Source organism: Molossus molossus, unplaced genomic scaffold (assembly GCF_014108415.1).
Source record: "Molossus molossus isolate mMolMol1 unplaced genomic scaffold, mMolMol1.p scaffold_m16_p_7, whole genome shotgun sequence".
NCBI lineage: Eukaryota > Metazoa > Chordata > Mammalia > Chiroptera > Molossidae > Molossus > Molossus molossus.
The window spans coordinates 92,910,786-92,932,420 of record NW_023425401.1 but is presented as its reverse complement, the minus strand read 5'-3'; the positions used below and the strand labels follow the sequence as shown (position 1 = coordinate 92,932,420).

The window sequence follows — 21,635 nt, the reverse complement described above, 5'->3', positions numbered from 1 at the left end:
CGTTTTTCGACAAACAGTCGGGGAGTTGGTTGGGTTTTGAACATCCCTGCAAGTCTGAGCTCACATTCTAGAACAAAGCCCAGAGGTCTGGAGTCTGGGCCTAGACCGAACAACAGTGGGGCAGCTCTTACAGCGGCCGGAAGCGCCCAGCACATGACCGCGCCGGGGCGTGGGGTGGTGGTGGAGAGATCTCGAGGGGCAACACAGGAGCCAGAAATACAGTGGCGGGAGGCAGGCACCCGGAAGGCGTTGCTTGGTCGGGGATACAGGATCTGTGGCAGTGATAACGCATGTTCTACAGTTAACAGCGATGTGTCGATGTACGCTCAGGTAGTATACCCGTGCCCACACGTGCCTTCTGTTTATTCTCCGCAGCGGTGGGAGTTATTCCACCCATTTTGTAAATGGGGAAATTGAGGCTCTGAGAGGTGAAGTGAATCGCTGGAGGTCGTACAGAGGCTGGTGACTGAAGAGCGGGAGGACCGGAATCCAGGGCTCCGGCTCACTAGGGATGCCAGCTACGCATATCATGGGGCGGAGAGCCCAGGTCAGCACAGGAACGCGACCAGCCTGAGCAAGGCCAGTGACAGAACTGCCGCCCCCAGTCCTGCCGCCATAAGGTGGGAAGGGAAGGGAGACTGAGAGGGTTTACGACTTCTTCACCCAACATCTTCAGCACAAATCAGGACTGCATTGGACAGGGCGAGGTTGGGGACTGGGGAAGTAAAGTGGGGAGAGGGACTAATTGACCAAAGAGTAAAACCGAGACGCCAGGAGAAATAGTGGCCCCATCCGGGGACGGAGGGAGGGGCGCCCGGGTCTTCCAGGTTGGAGTAGGCAAGGCAGCCCTTCCTAAAGCTTTGACAAGTGCTTCCTAAGCCTGGCCCGAGGGTCGAGGAACCCAAAACTATACGTCGCGTAGCACGCTCCCGGCAGAGTGGGCTTTTGGTGGCGAACCGGAAAGGGTCTCTCTAGTGGAAGGAGGATGCTTCTGTGGGGCAGGCAGAAGTGCGGTCTTCCGAGGGAGGGCAGGATTCAGGAGGGTGTAGGGTGCGCAGGACAGGCCCACAAAGTGAGGACCTGAGGTCATCCCGAGCCACCTCCTCCCCCACTTGTGCCCCAAGCAGAAAGGGATCCAGGGTATCGGGTTCCTGGGGGCCGCCCCCTCACCATTCAGGTCCAGCTCGGGTTACCGCCCCGGCCTGCTGCCTAAAATATGTATGAGGCTCTTGCGGGTGTAGTTTCGCGGCCCCTCCCAGAGTGGAGTTGGGGGCATTGGGGTGCACTGGGAGCCACGGGGGGAGAAAGCAACGCTGGCTACCGAGGCCATCTCAACTTTCAGCAGCGCATTTAAGAAAAGGTGGAAACTGGATCTGTCTCGGCGGCGCCCCCACCCTGCCAGCACCGACGGCCGGACCGCGCGGCCTGGTCGGTGGCTCGCTTTGCGCTGAGCGGTGTCTGGTTCTCAACAGCAGGTGAATGGGCCCGGGCGGGGCGCACCAGGCACGGGGGCGGGGCGCGAACTATAAAAGGGGCGCGGCAGGCCGCGGGGGCCACTTGCAACCAGCGTGGCCTGTGCTCCGGCTTTGCAGTTTCTGGCACACCACGCCCTACCATCCAGCATCCCACGGCCCTCAGGGACCAGGTAGGGCGCGTGTGGGGATGCAGCCAGGGGAATTCGGGGCTACCTGGTTAGGCAGGGAATGCGTGCGGGTCCTAGAGGGGTTAATATGGACCCTCCCCCAAACACACACACACACACACACACTCCTTTAGCGTGTTGGGCCCAGTGCCTTGCTTAGGATCTCCCCTGTCCTGGCGCATCGAACGAATATCTGGTTGTGCTTAGAGACACCGAGGCCTCGAGACTCGCTCAGTCAGCTCGCTTGGGGTAAGGGTCTTGCCTCCTCTCCGGACTGCAACATCCAGGGGCGGAGCTGGCCCCGCCCAGGAATCGGACCTATTAAAGGGTTCGTATCGGCACCGTCACCCTCTGCAGGTTTCGCCTCGGCAGGGGCGGGGGTGGGGAGAACTATAGACTCCCCTCCCCCCGTAATCGCCACTGCCACTCCCTTCCTTCGCTCGAGCCCAGGAGAGAGTGCTAACGGTCTTCGATCTTAATATAAGAGGCCCTTAGATGTGGTGGGGACATCGGCTAAGCACTCTCCTTTTTAGGGGCTTCTCAGTCGGCAGACCTACTGGGGTCGGTCGGGAGAACTAGGAGCTGAAAGGAAGGAAGACGGATTAACGTTTCATTTAATCTGGTTTGGACAGTGGTTGCCGTCTGGGGAGGCAAGGCGGGGCTGGGGCTGGGGCTGGGAAGGACGCCCAAAACAGCGGGGGTCGGGAGGGCGCACTGGTGCCCAGGATGCTGGGGAAGGACGAGGAGGCCACCCCAACGCTGACAGCCTGGGAGTCTCCTAGCCCCTGCCCCGCCCCTCGGAATGCTTGGAGAGGTATCAGAGCGAAGGACCGCAGAAAAGGATCTAATCCAGGTCCGCGCCCCGGCCTTGGCCCGCCCCGCCCCCTCTCGGGGGAGCCACTGACGCAGTGGGGAGAAGGAAGGGGGATGGGAACGGGTCTGGGGGCGGCTCCCCTCCCCCTCTCCCTTCCCGGACAGGCAGCCTTTGTTCCCGGCGGCGGCCGTGGCCAGACACCTGTGAGGCCGCAGAGCTGGGCGTGCATAGGTGGGTGAGGACGTGGCGGGGAGCCCCTCGTCCCCAATTAAACCCTGCACCCCTGGGTCCCGGTGGGCCCACTGAAACAACTCGGCCTTGCGAACCTTTCTGCCGAGGAGACAGCGGAGATCCGTCCAGTGGCCCCAGAGTTCGTCACAGCTCCAAACGCACTTCCCCTCCCCCAGCCCAGGGTCGAATTTCCACGTACGCTGCGCTACACACACCTCGGCTAGCTCCGGGCTGAGGGCGGTGGGATGGCAGGGCGTCGGGGCGCACCTCGGCCAGCGGCACCTAGCCTGAGGGCAGGAGGCAGGGCCCCAAGGCGGGCGGCGAGACCCCTTGGGACTAGACCCGGCCCGGTAGGGCGAGCAGGCGGGGCTCCCAGCGTCTCTGCAGTCCCAGTCGGGCGTGTCCTGCGCGGTGCACCAACCGGAGCCACATTCAAGGTGAACCATCCCGGGTCCGCCCTCTGCCCCTCCTCCGCCTCCCGGCACCTGAGCCAATGGCGCAGCGCGGGGGGGCGGGCGGGGTTCAGGGGCGGTAAACCCTCCCAGAGTCATTATCCCTGCACTCCGTCTAGTGTCTGCACCTCTGCGCCGGAACCGAAGGTCTCTCAGCGGCCGCGCCGTCCGCGGCATCCCGCGCACCCTTTTCCTCAGGCTCCGGCCCCTTTGCCTCTCCTACCCTACCCCGCCTGCCGCGCGGAGGTGGCTCCTCCTCAGGTGGCCGGCCAGGGGCCTCCCCCAGCAGACCTGTCACCCGACACCCAGGAAGCGCGGCCCCATCCCGGCTCCTCTTTGTTCCCCCGCGGGCTCCGCGCTCGGGCGCCGCCTCCTCCCGCCTCGCGCTGTGGAGGTTCGGGGCGTCCCTCTTGGCCCGACCCGGGTGCGGCCCAGGTTCCGTCCATCTGGCCCGTTCTGAACCAGGGCCCTTTTTGCCTGGTTCCTCCCGTGTGGACTCCGTGCGGAGCTGGGAGGCGGCGGTGCTCTCAACTCCGAGCCGGCGCAGGTGAGTGTCCGGGGCGGGGCCGGGTGGAGCCAGCGCCGGGCGGGGAAGAGGCGGTGGAGGCGGGCGCCCCGGGGCTAACCGTGCTAGAATCCGATTGCGGGCGGGCGGGGGCCGCTCCGCACGGCCGCACGGGGATGACGAGGCAGTGCAGCCTCCTGGCTCTCCCGCACCTTCCGTCGGGGGCGCGCACGCGGCCCTTTGGTCTTGGGTCCCCCAGCGGAGACCGGCGCGCCCAGCGCAGTGTCCCGGGCCCCGGGAGGCCGCGTGGTTTGAGTGCGGACTGTGTTCGGCGAGGTGCGTATCCGCGCGGGCCCAAGCACCTCCCTGGGGAACCCGCGGAGGTCGCGCCGGCGCTTCGCCGCCCTGGTGGACTCAGGCTGGAAGCGCAAGGTGCGAGGCGGGCGGCGACGTGGGCTGGGGCGAGGTAGTGATTCAAGAGCTAGCTAGTGGCTTAAGCCACCTTCCAGGGCTTCAGGGCTGGTCGTTAACGCTTCTGTGGCCCCAGGGCGGCCCCGCCCAGTGGGTGGAGGGGAAGCAGTTCTCTGACCTCCATCTTATCTCCTCTTCGCGGCCACCCATCCTGGGAGCCTAGAGCACGCTGCTGAGACCCCCGCCCCCCTGTTAGCTCTAGCGAGCACCCGCCCCCCCCCCCCCTCGGATCTGAGTGGCGACTGGATGGGCGCCTCGGGCTCCTCAAGGGTGTGCGCATCCTAGGAATTGGGCTGTGAGGGTGCGGCCTCAGAGTCAGGGATCGCTCGATTCCACGGGGCCCTCCAGGCTGAGCTACTTGCTTTCCCTTGCTCCAGACTCTGGCATCCCTACACTTCGGATGGATGTACCGCGGGGGTCTGGGGGCCCTAATACTGGCTCAGAGCGATTAGGAGCTGGGCTCGGGCAGTGTCCTAATCAACCTCCCCACCCCCACCGTCACCCCCATCGCTTAGGTGAGGACCGAGTTTCCTGCGTTCTGCCGGACTTCGCAAATCTCTTGAGGATTAAAGCCCGATTTTCCTCCTGGAGGCCAGGTGGCGGGTGTCTGCGCTACGCCCTTGGTTCTCTAGCGGGGTCACTGGGCTCCACCGAGTGCGCACCACCCTCTGCCAGCCCCGCAGTGAGCCCGACCGGTACCAAGTCGGCAGGTCTCCCAGCCTAGGCTGAACCTCCCAAGAAATCTGTTCTGACCGTAGACCGAGCGCACCAAAGGAACGTTGCCCCACGTCCAGCGCTGAGCCGAGAGGGGCCAGAGCATTTCCTGTGAGGCTCTTGTTTTGAATCCTGGCCGCCAAGCTGCAGCCTCCTCCGCTGGTTTCTTTACCACTCATCGTGGCCCCTTCATGCCTTGGAGGCCCTGTCCCTGCTACTGGGGAGGGGGAAGTGGGCCCTCGGGAGTAGGTCTTATGCAAAGAAGAAAAAAATCTGGAGTACCTTTCTCACTTGTGAGAATTTCGTTTATTCCTTTTTCTCCATGAGGTGGGTTAACGGGGCCCAGTGGCTCCCGTCCTGAACCCACACGGCTCCAGCTACCATGTTAACAGTGGGTGACCAGAGCCTCGAGGGAAACAGTTTTGGGCCCCTCCCCTAAGACCTCATGGGGAGACAGGGTGGCAGGCACCAAGCCCTGGGCATGTCAGAGGGCCACAACCGACCCCCAGCCTCCAGCCCCTTGGGCCTCCCAGAAACAGAAGGGACCAGGAGGACTGGCTAGGTGTGGGCAGTGCAGCTCAGATCCTGGACTCCTGAGTCCTTGTGTAGATGTCAAGTGGAGAGCCTCAGGGCCTCCTGATGGCAAAAGACCCCGGATCTCAGAGTGCTTATGGCCTCAGGTCCCAGTGACTTACCTCTCAGGACCCCCCAACATTGGAAAGGGGATGGGATCTGGGGGCCTGCGGGCTTGCGTGGAGAAAGAGAAACCTCTAGAAGAAGGGAGACTCAGAGGTGTCTGAAGATGGTTCTAGCAGAGTTTAGATGGGGCAGTCAGCAGAGACCTTGTAGCGTGTGCAGAGTGTACACACAGTGTGAGACCCTCAGTACCCTGGGTGCTTTGCTGGCACTAGCCTCCTCTCATGGCCTGCAGGTCGGGTCTCCTGTAGGGTGAAGCAGCTCTGATGCTCTTTTCTTTGCCTGGAGCTCACTCCTGGCCAGGGTGGAGATCAGAACCAGCCTGCTCTGGGTTCTCAGCTTCATCTTCCCACTCCCAGAAGTAGATTTCCGTGTCTTTGGACCTCAAGGTCAGGGCCAACCCCACCTCCTCAGGGAGGGCTCAGGAGGTTGCTCTGAGGACCATAGGCCTCAGTTTTCCCTTTTGACCTTTCAAACGAGGCTTTTGTTGCTTACGCTCTCCCAATTCCCTTTGTCTTCCTTGTCAGGAGAGCAGGGAGACCCTGCTTCCCTAGGGCCCAGGCCCAAGCCTACCCAACCGAGATCCGAGAGGTGCTGCAGGACTCTGAGGTGGACCCGGGATGGGGCTGCGGGTGTGGCAAAGCCAGGGCACTGCGGCACCAGGCCCTGCCGCATTCCCATTGGCAGGGGTGAGGCAGACGCAGGGGAGGAGCCTAGCCCAGCTTTGCCGAGAACTGTCTCTGGTAGGGGATTTGGCCTTGTAAGCTATTCTCCGCACTCCCTCCCAAGTCAGTTGCAAAGGTGAGGAAAACAGAGACTAAGTGTCTCCACAGAGATGCCACAATTAGTCAGAAGGAGCACCCAAGGCCCTGGTGATCAGTTACAGCGCTCTACCTTGAAGAGCAGAATCCATAACTACAGTCCTCTGTTCTCAGATCCCCTCCCCCTTCCTTGGTTGCCTGTTGCCAAGCTAGTGCCATGCTGCTCACCCTCTCCCTCCCCCAAATTAAAGAAAAAAAAGGGAAAAGATTCTTTTTCTTTAAGTAACCCCGTAAGGCTTCTCATTGCTTAGAGTGGAGGCCTTGGGAAGAGTTCCCGAACCTTTCTCCTGGAGGGTCTGCACCTCCGGAGTGGAATTGCCTGGGTACTTATTAAAATTAGGATTTTTGGGGTGGGCCCAAATCTGCATTACAATGGCCTTTGGGGTGAGTCTGCCGGTAACTGCCTGAGCTCTGTGGGTATCTAACTACCTCCACTGCACTCAGTCTTTGCTAACGGTCCCGCCACTCAGGTTGGGAGATATTCTGTCCCTTCTCCTTTTTTTTAGCTGAGTTCAGAGTTGTAGTGAGGGAAACTGAGGCAGAATGCCAGGGAGTGACTTCCAAAGACCTCCATCCCACTGGGCTGGCCCCTGGAAGACCAGAGCAGTGGGCATGTGCTGAAGCAGGGCAGGAGTCTCTGGGGGGGGGGGGTGCACTGAGCAGTGATTTGGGCCCCTTGGGCACATGTGATGATGGTATAGTGGATGAGGGTTTGGGGAGGTGCCAGAGGTAGCAAGGCTCCTAGCAGCTCTAAGGAGAAGCATGGCAGGGAGGGAGTTTCTGTGCCAGGGAATTCGATGACCCTTCCAGGGTACTTTCTGGCCACTCTGCCCCCTGGGTCCCAGGCTGGACTGGAGCAGGCTGAGACAGCTGTTCTGCAGTTTTCAGCCCTCCTGCCCTGGATGCCAGCTCCCCAGAGACTGACTCTCCCTCCCACACTCCTTTCCTCTCCCTCCTTCCCCAGGGTGCTGGGCACCAGAGGCAGGGGCCGCTACTATGGCGACTTCTCTCAAGGCAGCCACTCTGGCAACCACTGATGCAACCTTTCCTGGCTCCTCCCTTGTCTCCCTGCCTCTGCTTTGCTCCGCAGTCCCCTCAGAGCCAGCCAGAAGCCGCTCCCCTGGCTGGAGGTTAGCTGTGCCTCCTCGGCCTCCTTGGCCATGGGACTTCCTGCCCACCTGCCCTTCTGTCCTGGCCGTGGGCCGGCAGCAGAGATGTCCAGCCTGGGCAGTTCATGGTCTGGTCTGGTTTGGGATGGGAGTATGGGGAACAGCAAGTTTGGTTTCCCCCCTGGGGCTCTGTTTCTGCCACAGGGTTGGCTGGGGGATGAAGGATGGTGGAGACCTAGGCATTTTGGAGCAGTACTGCTGGTATCTGCTCAGACACAGAGATGAAAATCTGACAAGCTGTTTGCTACTCCGAGCTGGATTTCCATCCTGACCAAGGGTGGGCTGGGTGGGGGTGGAGGGACTGTAGGCGGGCGTTCAGGTTGAGATCAGAAACACCTTGATTTGGACACCTCCCCCCACCCTCTCCAAGCCAGGAGTTCAGCCCTTCTCCCAGTGCCACTGGCTCCTGGAAGGTCGTCAAGGCTTGGGAAGCTTGGGAAGGGGTGGGGCAAGGAGGGCTGTTGGAGGGCTGTTGATAGCTGGCGGCAGGAGTCTCTCTGCAGGGTCTGCAGGCCGGAGAGTGCGACTCCTGTTCTGTGTATGGCACTGGTAGAATTCACTGTGAACAGTCTCGGTCAGTGAATTACCGAAGGGCCATAAACAGAGCAGAGACAGATCCACGAGTGTCTCAGGAGCACCTCACCCCTCTAGCCCTGCAGTGGGCTTGGACGTCGGAAACGGGCTGCTTCCAGGGGTGCAGGGATGCCGAGAGCCTCCAGCGTGTCCCCAGAGGGCCTGCACCACTACCATCTGCTTGGCCGATTTTGGCACTAGCACATTTTTGCTTGTGTCTCTCCGCTCTGAGCAATCATGTGCAGTGCCAATATGGGAAAAGCGGGCACTGCAGCCGCATTGCCGCCCCTGCGTCTTGTGTCCGGGCCCCACCAGCTTCTAGCTGGTTCCCTGGCCCATCTGGCTCAGCTGCTGTGAGGGCTGCAGCCGGTGGGCAGCCAGATCGCTTTACAATGCCTGGGGCCACAGCGGGTCTGGAAGTCCTGCAATCTGAGCTGGGCCAGCAGATGGAGCCGCCTGCGGCAGGGGAAGGGGGGGGTCACCATCTGTAGGACCAGCAGGGGTGTTGCCATGGGTCAGAAAGGCCCAGTTTGGCTCCCAACACACCCTTGGCAGCACAGGGCCTGGTCTTCTGCTGCAGGGACCGAGGGAGGCAGCTCCTGGCATCAGCAGTGACCTTGAGGTCAGACTGGGTGATCCTGGGGCTGTCGTCCTGCGGGCACAGTCTGCTGTGGAGTGGTCATCTGACAGCATTGAGAACAGGGTCTTCGGTGGGCTTGGCTTCGGAGTATGTGGTTCTGGCCCTGCCTCTGGAAGGTCCTAGGGCAGAGGCCAGTGGTCCCTCTCACATACCACACACTGGAATCTGGATCTCTCGATTCTTGCATTTGGGATGTAATTATTGAACCTTTGCTGTCCATCGGTGTATCGGGTGACATTACATATGTCATCTCATTGATCCCCACCACAGTCCTTGTGGGGTGTGGAATTTTTTGGTCATCTTATAAATGGGGAAACAGGCTCTAAGAAAAGGCCTGACTGAACAGGTCAGTCAGTGAGGGGTGGAACTGGGCCAGTGTGGCTCTTCAGTCACCAGCCACACCTTGCTGGGGTCAGCCTGATTGGTGGGTATTGTGCTGTGGAGCCCCCCACCCCTTAGGGCTTGGGCTCCCCTGGATACCCCAGACAGCAGAGATTGAGGCTCAGAGGCCTGGCCCAGCCAGGGAGAGCCTGGCCACGTGAAGCCTGGTGACTGGTGGTCAGCAAGAGGCCAGCTGATTGACCTGGGGTACTGACTGGCCAGGAGCTGTGAGGCCAGTAGTCACTGCCCAGTCCCCGGTGGAGCTGCATCTGTGTGTGGGTGGCTGTCAGTGGGAGGATGGTGGAACCCAATAGGTTGCAAAGCTGGGCTACCAACCCCTCCTGCTCCGGTCCCTGGGGACTGCCTTGGAGGGTCAAGCCATTTCTCTCTGCCAGTTCCACGAGTGCCAAACGGGAGTCTCCTGATAGCTCCTCCTGGGTATGGTGATGTGTCCCTGTGCAGAAGTTCTGAGCTCTGCAGAAAAGGAACCGTTTGCTAATTTCAGGATAAGAGGAGAAGGAAACGCCCTGGTCGGTTTGGCTCAGCGGTTAGAGCATCGGCCTGCGGTCCAGAGAGACCCGGGTTTGGTTCCCGCTAAGGGCACGTACCTCAGTTGCAGTTTGTTCCTGGCCCTGGTTGGTCGTGCAGGTGGCAGCCACTTGATGTGTCCCTTTCATGTCGATGTTTCTCCCCCCCCCCACACACACACTCTTTCTGAACAAAATATGGAAAAATGTCCTCAGGTGAGGATTTAAAAAAAAAGAGAGAGAGAAGGAACTTCTGTCCTGGTTAGCTGTCCCCTCTGATGGACCAGTTCCTCTCCAGGGCCTGGCTGGCCGGTGCTCATCTGGTCTCTGCTCTGGCCCTCCTCTTCGGGGCTGAAATGGCTGTGCTGTCCGAGAGGTTTCCTCCAGGGTCCCTGGGACAGGGAAGAAGGGACCCTGCAGCTTAGATCAGAGTGACCCCTGGGGGAGGTCCTGGGCACAGAGACCCAGCAAGAGGGGTTGGAAGCCCCTGGGCCTGACAGTTTTTAGAGTGTCCCTGAAATGTTTGGCCACGTTTCTGTGCCTTCCTGCCTAGCGGGAGGGGGACCCTTCCAGCCTGAGGGTAAAGTGGCTGCCACTCAGACCCTGGGTGGCCTGCAGCTAGGTTCCACTCCTTCCTGTGGCTTTGCTCCTGCTCCTCATGCCTGTCCCGGTGGGCGCCTTTGCTGAGCCCTGAGTAACAGGGTCTGGTTGGGACACAGCTGATTCTGAGCCTTCAGCCTCCATGCCAGCTTCCTCTGGGGGCTTAGCTCTAGCGCTTCCTGGAAAGACCTCAGGCCCTGACTCCTGGCCTGGGCAGAGTTCACCCACAATAGTGCCTACCTCGGGCTGGGACCCCTGCAGCTCTCCTCCCTGAGATCAATTTTCCTGCAGTTGGGATGGGAGAAGGCCTTCCTTCACCTCCCCACCCACTCCAGCCATTGTGCCTCAACACCCTGTCAAATAAGGCCTGGCACCCAGGAGAAATGGACAAAAGGCTGTACCCTCCCTATAGTCACCCCTCGGTTGGAGATGTTTATTCCATACAGTGGCCTGTGCCCCACAGGAATTCCCGCAGTCTGACTTAAATCTCTCCCGCTGACTTAAGCTGAAAGCATTGTCTTATCAGAATGGGAAGGTCTCTTAGGAGCACTTCGCTCTGATTTTTGGAGTTTTTCAAAAGCAGGCACTCTGGGGTTCCTGCATCCCCCATGCTGGGCCCCTTGCTGTCTGGTGCTCGGAGCTTCTGGAGATGGCGGCTCCTGGAGGGGCTGTGGGGGTGGACTTGCCAGACTCCCGCCCCTCCCCCACCACCCCATTTGCTTATTCAATCCGGCCATTATCCTGGTCCCTGCCCTGGCTCTGCGAAATGTGATCTGGCTCCATTGATCGTCCGTGGGGGCTGGGTGGGGGCTGGGTGGGGGCTGCGCTGTGCTGCCAACAAAGCCAGGCTGGTACAGCCCAGAAAGCTCCCCTCCCAATGGCACCCGCTGTGCCCAGCCCCTCAGGCTTCGCTGTGGGTGGGAGAAGGGATCCAACACATTTCACTGGGGGTGGGAGCTTCCTAGCCAAGTTGCTGCCCCCCCCCCAATACCCTGGGACCCAGAGCCCATTCCTGCTCGTGTCCTCCCCACCCCACAGGCTCGAGCTCGCTCTCAGTTCTGTAACCTTGACCACCAAGCAGATTTCTCTCCACAGAGGCCTTCCACCCCGCTGGGGGACTACTGCGGCCCCACCTTAGTGGGGAATTGGCCCTGGGTGAGCAGGAGCCTGAGATGGATCGCCTGGGTCTGTCTGCATCTCTGCTCTTTCTGCATCGTCCCGACAGTCTGCTCCACCCCAAAGGGCAGCAAGGGGTGGTGGCTGGTGTCTCCACCCCAGCGGAGGGCCACAGCCCTATGGAGTGGGGGGTTGATGGGGGCACTTGGGATTTGATCTTACTGCCCAGGAGGCTTTAGGGCAAATAGAGCCTTCAGGGGTTTGGAGGCTGGGCCTGCATGCCAGCTAAAGACATGAGGTGACTTTGGGGTGGGGGGGGGACCTGCTGCATCTGGGGGATGTGGACACAGAAGTGTGCTGTCCTAGGGTACGTTACCTGGAGGCCTGGGGAGGTGCCACTTTGGGAGTCAGATTGCAGCTGGCCCTCCCGGGATGTACGGCTGGGTGGGTTCTGTGGTCAGGAGAATGTTGCAGGGGCAGAATACTCTGCTGGCTTGGCCCACTGCTGCCAAACAATGATGTCAGTGGGCCCAGAGGCTACCTGTGCTGGTCCTGGGTGGAAGGCCCTACCCTGGTGTTCGCCATCACCCCCAGGAAAGAGACCACAGCAAGTGGAGTGGTTTGCCTCTTTGAGGCTTGCTGGGGAAGAGTATTAGGTACAGAAACTCTCACCCTCCTCCTTTTGGGGTGGGGCAGCTGGTGAGCGTTAGGCCCTGGGAATGACATAGGCGGGGTCTCCCTGGATCAAGTAGGACAGTGACATGGAGGGCTTGGTAACAAGCAGAGCGTCACCTACTTCAGCTATCTCTCCCAGAGCCCAGGCAGAGGACTCCCTGGTTGAGAGGTGGGCCCCAGTCCCAGAACTTTGGTGGTCTGGAGTGGAGGTGCCCTCTAGGGTTCCCTGAGAGCGAGTGGCTACAGCCTGGGCCTGGGCTGCCCCCTGAGGGCCTGGGCACCCGCACCAGGGCAGCCAACAGGAAGGACGCCCTAGTGACCTCATCCTGGCTGTGGCGAGGACGCCGCCTGCCTGGACCACCGGGGACCCTGCTAACTATCCCTGTCTCTCTCTCAGCACAGGCCGCCACCTCCCCAGGCCCGCCACTGCCGCTTGCCTCCCACCGTTTTTGGCAATGGTAGAACTCACACTGGTGAGGTAATGGGATCCGGTGGTTCTAGACTTGCCAACTATGGTGCGAGGGCTCAGCAGGCAACTGCAGCCAGCCACCGACCGAAGGGCCGCGCCGAGCTGGGCCTGCTGCCCCTGGGAGCCGGACAAACGCGTCCCCAGGCCGCTTTGCAGTGGCAGAGGGTGGGTGCAGCTGGAAGTGACACTCAGTGTTTCCCTGCATCCCCCTGAGGTCACAGGTCTCCAAGTCATCTGAGACACCGCCCTCCCGCCCTCAGGGGTGCAACCAAGAGGGCTTGAGGTGCGGCCTGAGGTGGGGGGGGGGGTAGGGAGGGCCGGGGTAGGAGGGAACATCTGGAGTCCAGGTGTCCTCAGCCAGCTCTTCCTCTGGGTGATGAACCTCCTGACCAACTACCTTAGCAGGCCCTGTTCAGGGGGGCTCTGAGGCTGGAGGGAGGGTCTCCTTCCCTTTCAGACATCACTGAGAGCAGGTCTACCCTTTACGGTACTGGAAGGAGGATAAGGAGAGGGAGGGCTGACCATGTATCTGCAGGCATTCATCCAGAAATCTTGCTGAGACCATGGGGGAAATGGGACACAGGCCCCAGAGTTGTGGGGGGAGCATGCTGAAGTCACATAAGTGCAGGACTGGCCCCTGGGGAGTTGGTGGCCTATAGGCTGGGCCTCTGCCTCCAGCTGCAGCCCTGCTGTGGGATGGGCCCCTGCTGCCCCAGGGCCAGGTGACAGCCTGCTCCCACTTCCCAGAGCCGAGGTTGCCCTGGGAGCTCCTTGAGGTAGGTCAGGGGGCCAGGGGCCTGGCTCAGGGCTCAGGTCAGGATGGCTGGGAGCATGGTGGGCAGACCTGTTATGGAATTTCTGTGCCTGCAGAAGCCTCGAGGCAGCTGGATTAGCAGTGCGTGCGTGCGCGTCTGTCTGTGCGGTGTGCGCAGTTTAAATACAATGCCAAGGTCTTTCCCTGGCTCCCCAGCCCCAGGCCTGACTAGCCCTCCATTTTTTTTTTTTTTTTATCCTCACCCGAGGACATTTTTCCATTTTTTGTTCAGATAGAGTGGGAGGGAGAGAGAGAGAGAGAGAAACATCAACGTGAAAGGGACACATCGAGTGGCTGCCACCCGCACGACCCAACCCGGGCCGGGGACAAACTGCAACCGAGGTGCGTGTCCTTAGCGGGAACCGAACCCGGGTCTCTCTGGACCGCAGGCCAATGCTCTACCGCTGAGCCAAAGTGGCCAGGGCTGGCCCTCCAGTTTGGACACCTCATCCCCTGCAGCTCTCTGCCCCTCACCTGCCTCAGAGGGTCATCAGTGGTTCCAGCCATTGGGGCTGATGGGTGGGGAACAGCCTGCAGAGCTCCCTGTGCCCACTCCAGGCTCACCGAGCTCCATGCTGCTGCCCTCTCAGGAAGAGGGGGGCTGAGGAAGGACATCTGCAGGTGCAGGCTGGTGGGGGGGCGTCCCCAAAGAGGGCATCTGACTGAACCTATAGCTCTTGAGAAAGAGGAGGGGCTACCCTTCCTGAGGTCGCAGTTACTTTTTAAAACCTGGCAACTTATGTGCCAGGCATGAGGAGGACATGGGTTTGTCTCTTGTTGCCAAACATTATTAAAGTGCTGTCTACGTGCCGGGCACTGTGTACGCATGGGGCCCTAGCTGGGGACAGGCAGCGGCAGGAAGGGTGCGAGGGGCACCTGCTGGGACCTGGGATGGGGGTGTTCTTGGGGATGAATGAAAGGATGAGAAAGAGGAGGAAAGGAGCCTGTTGGAGACCTGCCAGGCTGGAAGCCAGGCCACTGCTGAGGGCTCTGCAGGCCGCATTTGTTCTTGAGCCTAAGGGCAGTGGGAGCCATTGAAGGTAGAGGAGCTAAGATGAGGTGCACATGGAGAATGAATGGAGGGATGAGACAAGGGACGTAGGTCTCTTGTGGGGGGGGCACGTGTTAATCCAAGGGGAAGATGACCTAGACAGACTGGAGCCTGTGGGGCTGGATTAGAGAGAAATTGCCCAGAAATAGACTCTCAGCAAGGTGAGTGGGGATTCATCTTGCCTTAAAGGGCTCTGTTCCTAAGCTTCTGAGCAACCAGATGAGAAGGGTGCGCTGTAGGGATACACACCAGAGGCGTGATCGAGGGGCAGTGAACGGTGGCACAGTAACGGTGCCCTGTGTGCTTGCTAAATGGTGAACAGAGCGGGAGGCCAGAGTGGTGCCTCCTTCCCCGATCTCGCCTTGTCCCCTGTTCCAGGCTGGGCAATTTGGGGCTGGGAGGAGCCAACAGGAATGAGATGATTCTGGGCCTCTGGCAGAGAGTTAAAGAAACCGGGGGGCTTTGGACAGCTTTAGTCATGAAAGCTACCGATCTTTCATTACGTGCTATTTCATGATTTCAGTTCATCTCACAACAGCGGGCCAGCCGAGATCAGGAGGTGAAGTGGGGAGCCGAGCCCTGGCATCCGCCTCGAGGAGCTGGGGAGCCCTGCTCTGCCCGCCGGGAGGGAACTGGCTGGGGCGTGGCCAGCAGACACCGGCCTTCTCCACCGTGGCCCCGTGACCATTGCCGGGGCTCTTGCCCTTCCCTAAAGCCATGGTTGCGCGGGTGGTGGAACCATAACCAGGGCTGGTGGACGCGGCCTGGGCTCCATCGCCACTGTCGCATCCCATCCCAGCTCCCTGTCCCTGCTCCACTGACCGTCCTCAGCACTAATCTGACCGTGGCACCTGCCTCCCCTCCAGGATAAACCCAAGTGCTTATCTGTTTTGCGAGGTCCCGTGTGCCCTGGCCGGCCATGCAGTCCACCCCCTTCTCCGGCTCCTGGCTTCCCATCATGCTCTGCTAGGAGGAGATTTCACAAGGTGTCTTGGCCTCTCACCTTTGCTCAAGCTCTCCTACTTGGCCCGTGGATCTGTAGCCTGGTGTCGTCTCAGACGCCGGGGCACACCTCTCCTCCCGGGGCCACCTCCCTGAACACTCGCCGGTGGCGCTGCTTCCGCATCAGGGGAAAGCTGTCGGGGACCAGGCTGGGGCTCACTCGTGCGCACGCCCAGTACCTGGCGTGTGACCCAGAGGCCCTGGCATCCGGCAGGGTGTTGAGTTCCAGCTTCCCATACTCTGCGTGACCTTGGGCACCTCCAGAGCCCTGGTTCTTCAGGAAGGGACAGACCCTCATGGCATGGCTAGCCTGTGGGCCCCTCCTGCGGGCAAAGGCAGGCGCTTTCCAGGTGTGCAGGACGCCGCAGACAGCTGCCTGAGGGCCGAGGTGCTGGGGTCCCGGCTCTTTCACGTGAAGCAGCACCGGGTCCGCAGGCAGACGCCATGAAGTCCCCGGTGACAGGCCCCTGGTAAGACCAACCGTTAACGCGGAAGGAAGTCGGCTGCAGTGAGGCGACCGATGTTCCTTCCGGATGCGGACAGCAAAGGCTGGGCTTGCTGCGGGAGCCCGCCAGCCAGTGCGATGGCCTGTCCTGCTGCAGAGCCAGCGGGCAACAACCTGCCAGGCAGTGTCGACGGAGCAGCTTCAAGGGTTCAGATGGTTGGCTGTGAGTGAAGGTGGTGCCTACACTGAGCCCTGAGAGAGGGCCACAGAGAGAGGGAAGCAGCCGGCTGCAAGAGGGGGACCGAGCATGGAGCCAAGGGGCGGCAGGAGGCTCGGGAAGGGTAGTGGGAGATAAGGTGAGAAGCCCTGGACACACCCATCCGTCTGGAGGACATCCTTGCCGAGGTGTGACCCTTTCCCCTCCCGGTCATTTGCCTCCAGGACACAGGCAGGGCATATGGTTGACAACCAGGACTATACAGAACAGTAGTCTCAATGCGGGGTGCCCTCCCGAAGGACATTTGGAAATATCTGGAGATACTTGATTGACACAGCTGGAGGTGGGGTTGCCCCTGGCTTCTTGTTGGGGGAAGGCAGGGATGCTGCACACGGCCCTCAATGCACAGGAGCCCCCACGACAAAGGATTGGCCCTGAGTGTCAACAGCCAAGGTTGAGAAAGGGCAGGATAGAATGATAGGTTAGAAGTAGCAAGTTGATATCAGAGAATAAAAAGTGTAAAACCCTATTTTAGGTTAGAAAAAAAATCAGTTGTACGAGGGCAAGAATGGGGCAGACTGGACAGAAATGAAGGGAAAGAGCCGGAGACCTGCTGACCGAATGTTCACCTGGCTTGAACCGAAGGAGGGACACAGCAGGTCACAGGAAGTGAGGGAGCCATCTCTGTGCCTTGGTCAGACAGCTGGACCAGACTGGTGACGGTCCTGGTCCCAAGGTGCCCTTCTGCAGATTACGATGTTGCTAGCTCGGTGACACATTTAAAAAGATATTTGAAAAACATTTTTTAATCCAGCTTTTTTGGTTTTCCCTGGGAGGGTCATTCAAGAAATCTAGTCCACTCTTTTTTTTTCATTAATCTATTTATTTTTCTAGTCCACTTTAGAACTAGAAACAGCTCACCAACCTCCAGGAAAAGTTGGAACTGGATACTTTAACTATGTAAAGGTTTGGATGGGAACGTGCAGGCTATTTTCAGGTATTCGGAGGACTTGACAGTCCTCTGAGCCTTGGAAAGCAGGGGGCACACATGACAAGAGGCAGAGTCTCAGGAGGCCTCCCTCAGCGGCAGATGGGGCCATGGCTGATGACAGGCGAGTTCTCCGTCTCTGGAGATGTTCCAGTGTAGGTGTTGGGGTGCTGCAGTGAGTGGTAGCCTTAGATGGGGGCTGGACAGAGGCCTTGTCATTGTGTCAAATGTCAGTTACAGTTAGGCTGGTTCCTCGCCTGTGGGGGGGGCGTCGCTTACACAGGTTGTAAATATAAGTGCTGTTGTGATGAACAAACCAAGTTCATTGAAGAGTTGTGCACCCATGGTGCATGTGTCTTTTCTCAAACAGCAGATGCTGGGAAGACAATCACCGTAGTGGGGGGCATGAGGGACTGGGATTTTGGTGGTGATCAGTCCTGTAGGGGAGTTCTTGAAGCTCTGCCACGGGTATGGAGGCCTCCCCCTGCATGGGCTCCATTGGGGTTTCTTAGGGTGAGAGGTCAGCCAGAAAAGGCCGCAGACCTTGGGGGTGGAGATGGAGGTGGTAATGAAGGCCCCCTCTTCCCAGACCCCCTGCCCAGCTCCATCAATAGACACGGCTGGAGGGTCTCCTGTGTGAGCTCACCCCACCTCCCCGCGGCCTCGTCCCTGCCCTGTCCTGGAGGTCCCCAGCTTCTGGGAAGCAGCCTTCTGCCTTCTCAGCTCTCCCGGCAAGCACATGGGGCAGTGTGGGGCTGGAAGCCTTTAGGATGAGAGGAGCAAGGACAACTTCCTGAGGAGGCTATGGGGAGGTCACACAGCCTAGAGCAGCCCCTCGGGGAAAAAGCTGTTGCCGCTGAGGAACCCACGTCTGGAGTGTCTTCTGTTTATGAACCCGAAGGCATCTTGCCTTGGTGGGTTTGAACACGGTGTTCCTAGTGTCTGCAGGCACTGCCTTGACCATGTCCTTGACTCTTCTCATTCCTCAATGACATTTTGAGTGCATTCCATAACTTTGTGAACATGTTCCATCGCTAACTCCAGACTCATTTGAAGCTTCAATCTCAAACTTGAGTTCTACTCCACCCTCTTCCTCGCCCCCAGGGAAGGCAGGACCCGCAGTGTTTGGGGTGTGGACGTGGTTTGCCTTGTAGACAGACACCTCCCTTCTCGGGGTGCAGATCCTCCAGGATTGGGGGGTGGAGGTGGGTGGGCAGGCGGGGAGGATGGGTAAAGGAAGGTAGACATCATAATAGCTGAGTACTTGCCTCAAGACCGATAACCTTAACAGCTCCTCTCTAGAGAAGGGGGGCTCTGTCCTCAGCTGTATTTCCTGACAGCCAATTCCAGGGAATGGGGAGCCCCACAGCCCTCCTCTCCAGCCATTCCAGGTGGCTCAGCATCCTGCCTCATGCTCGCCCTTTCCTGAGATGGGAAATGGTCTGTGAAGAAGCACTTCAAGGCCATGTTGGTTTGGCCCCTTCCAAAATATTTCCCAGTCGTGGTGCTTTAAAGTAATGCCCAAGGCTTTAAAAGCCCAAGGAAGCCAGCAGTTCCTTGGGATGTAAACATGCGGAAGATGCTGAATGTAAAATAACCTGGAGTGCCTGTACACTTAAAAAAAAAAGAAGAAGAAGAAAGCGGGGGTGGAGGGGACAGGAGCAGGGAGGAGGGTGTCAATGGGGGTGGAGGAGAAAGGGAAACATCGAATACTTTGAACAAGTTTGCTCAGCGGTTAGAGCGTCGGCTCTCTCATATAGATATTTCTCTCTCCCTTTCACTCTATCGGAAAAACAACCTACTAACCAAAAACAATAAAGATAAATTTGAAAAAAACTTAAAGTATTTAATGCTTTGTTTCTTTTGAGTAACTGATGGCTTGTTCTTTTCTTCTCATAACAGGAATCTCTTTCCCAAGAACAGAGCTAAATGGGAACCTCATCCTAGCACCAGTGTTGACCCCACACTGGCAAGTGTGTGGCCTCCTTTTATTTGGTCTTGATTTCTCATTCCTATTTTCTTATTTCATTGTATAAATCTATTATTATTTTGATTAATCCTCATGTTAGGATATTTTTTCATTGATTTTTTTTAGAGAGAGAGAGAAATATTGATGTGAGGCCCTACTCATAGCAGTTGGCTGCCTCCTGCAGGGCCAGGGCTGGCGATCAAACCTGTAACCCAGGTAAGATGCCGCCGTATGTGCCCTTGACCAGGAATCGAACCTGTGACCCTTTGGTCCACTGGCAGATGCTGTAACCACTGAGCCAAACTGGCCAGGGCTCTTGTATACATCTTTTATGTAATATGCTTCGAACTATTTTTTGGAGGAAAATTTTAAAAACAACCCCTTTTGGGGATAAGGAAAACGTTCTAAAATTAGATTATGGTGATGGTGGCACAAGTTTGTAAACACTAAAGACCACTGGTGGACCTAACAGCATGTAAATTATCTCAATAAAACTTATTTTTATTATTATTTTTAATCCTCACCCAAGGACATTTGTTGTATTTATCTTCAGATAGAGTGGGAGGAAGAGAGAGGGGAAGAGAGAGAGAAACATCGATGTGAGAGAGACACATCCAGTGGCTGCCACCCACCTGGGCCGGAAACAGACTTCAACCGAGGTATGTGCCCTTAGCGGAAACCGAACCGTCTGCGGGCCGACGCTCTGACCGCTGAGCCAAACTGGCCAGGGCAATACAACTGTTTTTTAAAAACCTCGAGGCTCTTGGAGATGGTGGGAATGGGCAGACAGGGCAAACTGTTACTGCCTCTATGCCACCCTCAATCGGGGTGGCGGGGAAGCTGTTAGGATCCCAGCTTCTTCGTTCCCAGGTTGCCACATCTTGGGTTGGAGGTGGCCACCACGTGGTGGACCCATGTCCGTATCCCCGGTCCCTTCTCTACTGCGGGGTATCCCAGCAGCTGGTTGTGGGTCCCCTGGCCATTGCTGATGGCCTGGAGGCAGACACGTGCCCTCAGCCGACCAATCAACTGCAGCATCCCGGACCCAGGCTCGGGTTGGGCTGCGAATTTGGGTGCCCCGGGCACCACGTCGCTGACTGCCTCAGCCGGCTTTGCTGGGGCCTCGGGGTTTCTGCGGTCCACACGGGAAAGGTCTTGACACCAGGAGCTTTGCTACAGCAGTTCATTCCGTCTGGGCGGGAGGATGGGGCAGTGTGGGAGGCCCACGCAGGCCCTGCGTGAGGTGCTGTGACCCGCGTGGACAGGTCACGGGCCAGGACTCACAGCCAGGAGGTAGCCCGGCCTGGACCAACCCAGCCCAGCCCCTCATCGGTGGAACAGGCGTGACACTCAACTCTGCGGCCAAGACGTCATGGGGCCGCGCACGCTGCTGGTGATCGGGTTCTCCTGAAATGTTCCTTGTCCATGGAGTCTAACCGCTATTTTGTATAGGGCCGGGGTGAAGAATCCCATCATGTCATTAGTCTTCCTTAACTTTTGCGAATTTAAAAAATATTTTCTTGACACCCCCCCCCCCCCAGTATGCTTTTATGGCTTTCTGCAACAGTTCTGGTAAATTTCAGAATTACAGATTGATTTCTACATAAGGCATAGATGGGAATTTTCAGGTTTTTGAGAATCTGGAAGGTAAAGCCAGGGCAGGAGGAGCTCAGAGAGCAGAGTGCAGTGTGTGTGTATTGTGGGGGGATGAGCCCCACCAAGAGTCGGAAGTCTGGGTGCAGTGCTATCAGCCATGGGGCTGGGCCTCTTCATGCCTCTAGGCTTTAACTTAAACCAGGGGTGATGGCTCATGTCCCTCTCAGCGTTAAAATTCTCTTCCACACAAAGGCACCAGGGAGCCCTAGGACTGGGGCTTAGACCCAACTCAGAGCCCAACTGCTTAGCCTCCAACTGCTTAGATTTGGCTTGGCCTCCATGCCGGGGGCTTCTTGGGCTTTAACTCATCTCGCTCCTGTGATCGGGCTCTGCCGGCAGGTGTGGCTCAGTGGTTGAGTGCAAGAGGTCCCCGGTTCAATTCTTGGTCAGGGCACATGCCCAGGTTGTGGGCCTGATCCCCAGTGGGGGGCATGCAGGAGGCGGCCAATCGATGTTCTCTCTCATTGATGTTTCTCTCTCTCCTTCTCCCTTCCTCTCTCTCTAAAATAAATAAAATAAAAACATAAATAAAGGAGAAAGCATAATGCAGTTGCTCATGCCCAAGAATGTGTTCAGACATCGGCATCTTCACTACTCTTCACCCTTGGTAGGAGCTAACAGATTTTTCTTAGGAATAAAATCAACATTTCACATCAAATTATTTAACAATGTTAACATTGGATTTCTGTGGGAATTTTTTAGTAGTGTGAATGTGTGGATGTTTTACGTCCCCCAAATTTTCTGGGAAACTAGGGTCACTCATCTGAGATGTCTTGAGTGCCGCTGTATGCAGGTTCCTGTGTGTTTGTGTGCATGCCTGTGACAAAGGCCCAGCCACTGGGAGGCTGCTCGGCATGTGGCAACTCCTGGGCAAGGACCGTGGATGACAGTTCCGCTGGGATAGGCTGCATATGGGCTGAGCTCGGCACTCGCCTGGAGGTTCTTTTAAAAACAAGAATCCAGACACAAGCCGGTTTCCTGTCATCTGCCCCTTGAA

At 58.3% G+C, this 21,635-nt stretch overlaps 1 protein-coding gene and 1 long non-coding RNA gene across 2 annotated transcripts; both read left to right on the top strand.

Moving 5' to 3' along the window:
• The first annotated feature begins 1,525 nt into the window (after nucleotides 1–1,525).
• On the top strand, nucleotides 1,526–2,288 carry LOC118620131. Its single transcript, XR_004957374.1, has 3 exons — nucleotides 1,526–1,645; nucleotides 1,850–1,970; nucleotides 2,176–2,288. It is a non-coding gene; the product is annotated as an uncharacterized LOC118620131 (long non-coding RNA).
• Nucleotides 2,289–2,444: 156 nt separating this feature from the next.
• On the top strand, nucleotides 2,445–5,066 carry LOC118619700 (translation initiation factor IF-2-like). Its single transcript, XM_036246336.1, has 4 exons — nucleotides 2,445–2,495; nucleotides 3,042–3,124; nucleotides 3,259–3,686; nucleotides 4,631–5,066. The coding sequence occupies exons 1-4, from the start codon at nucleotides 2,445–2,447 to the stop codon at nucleotides 4,837–4,839; spliced, it is 771 nt and encodes a 256-aa protein (XP_036102229.1). The 3' UTR covers nucleotides 4,840–5,066.
• The last annotated feature ends 16,569 nt before the right edge of the window (nucleotides 5,067–21,635 follow it).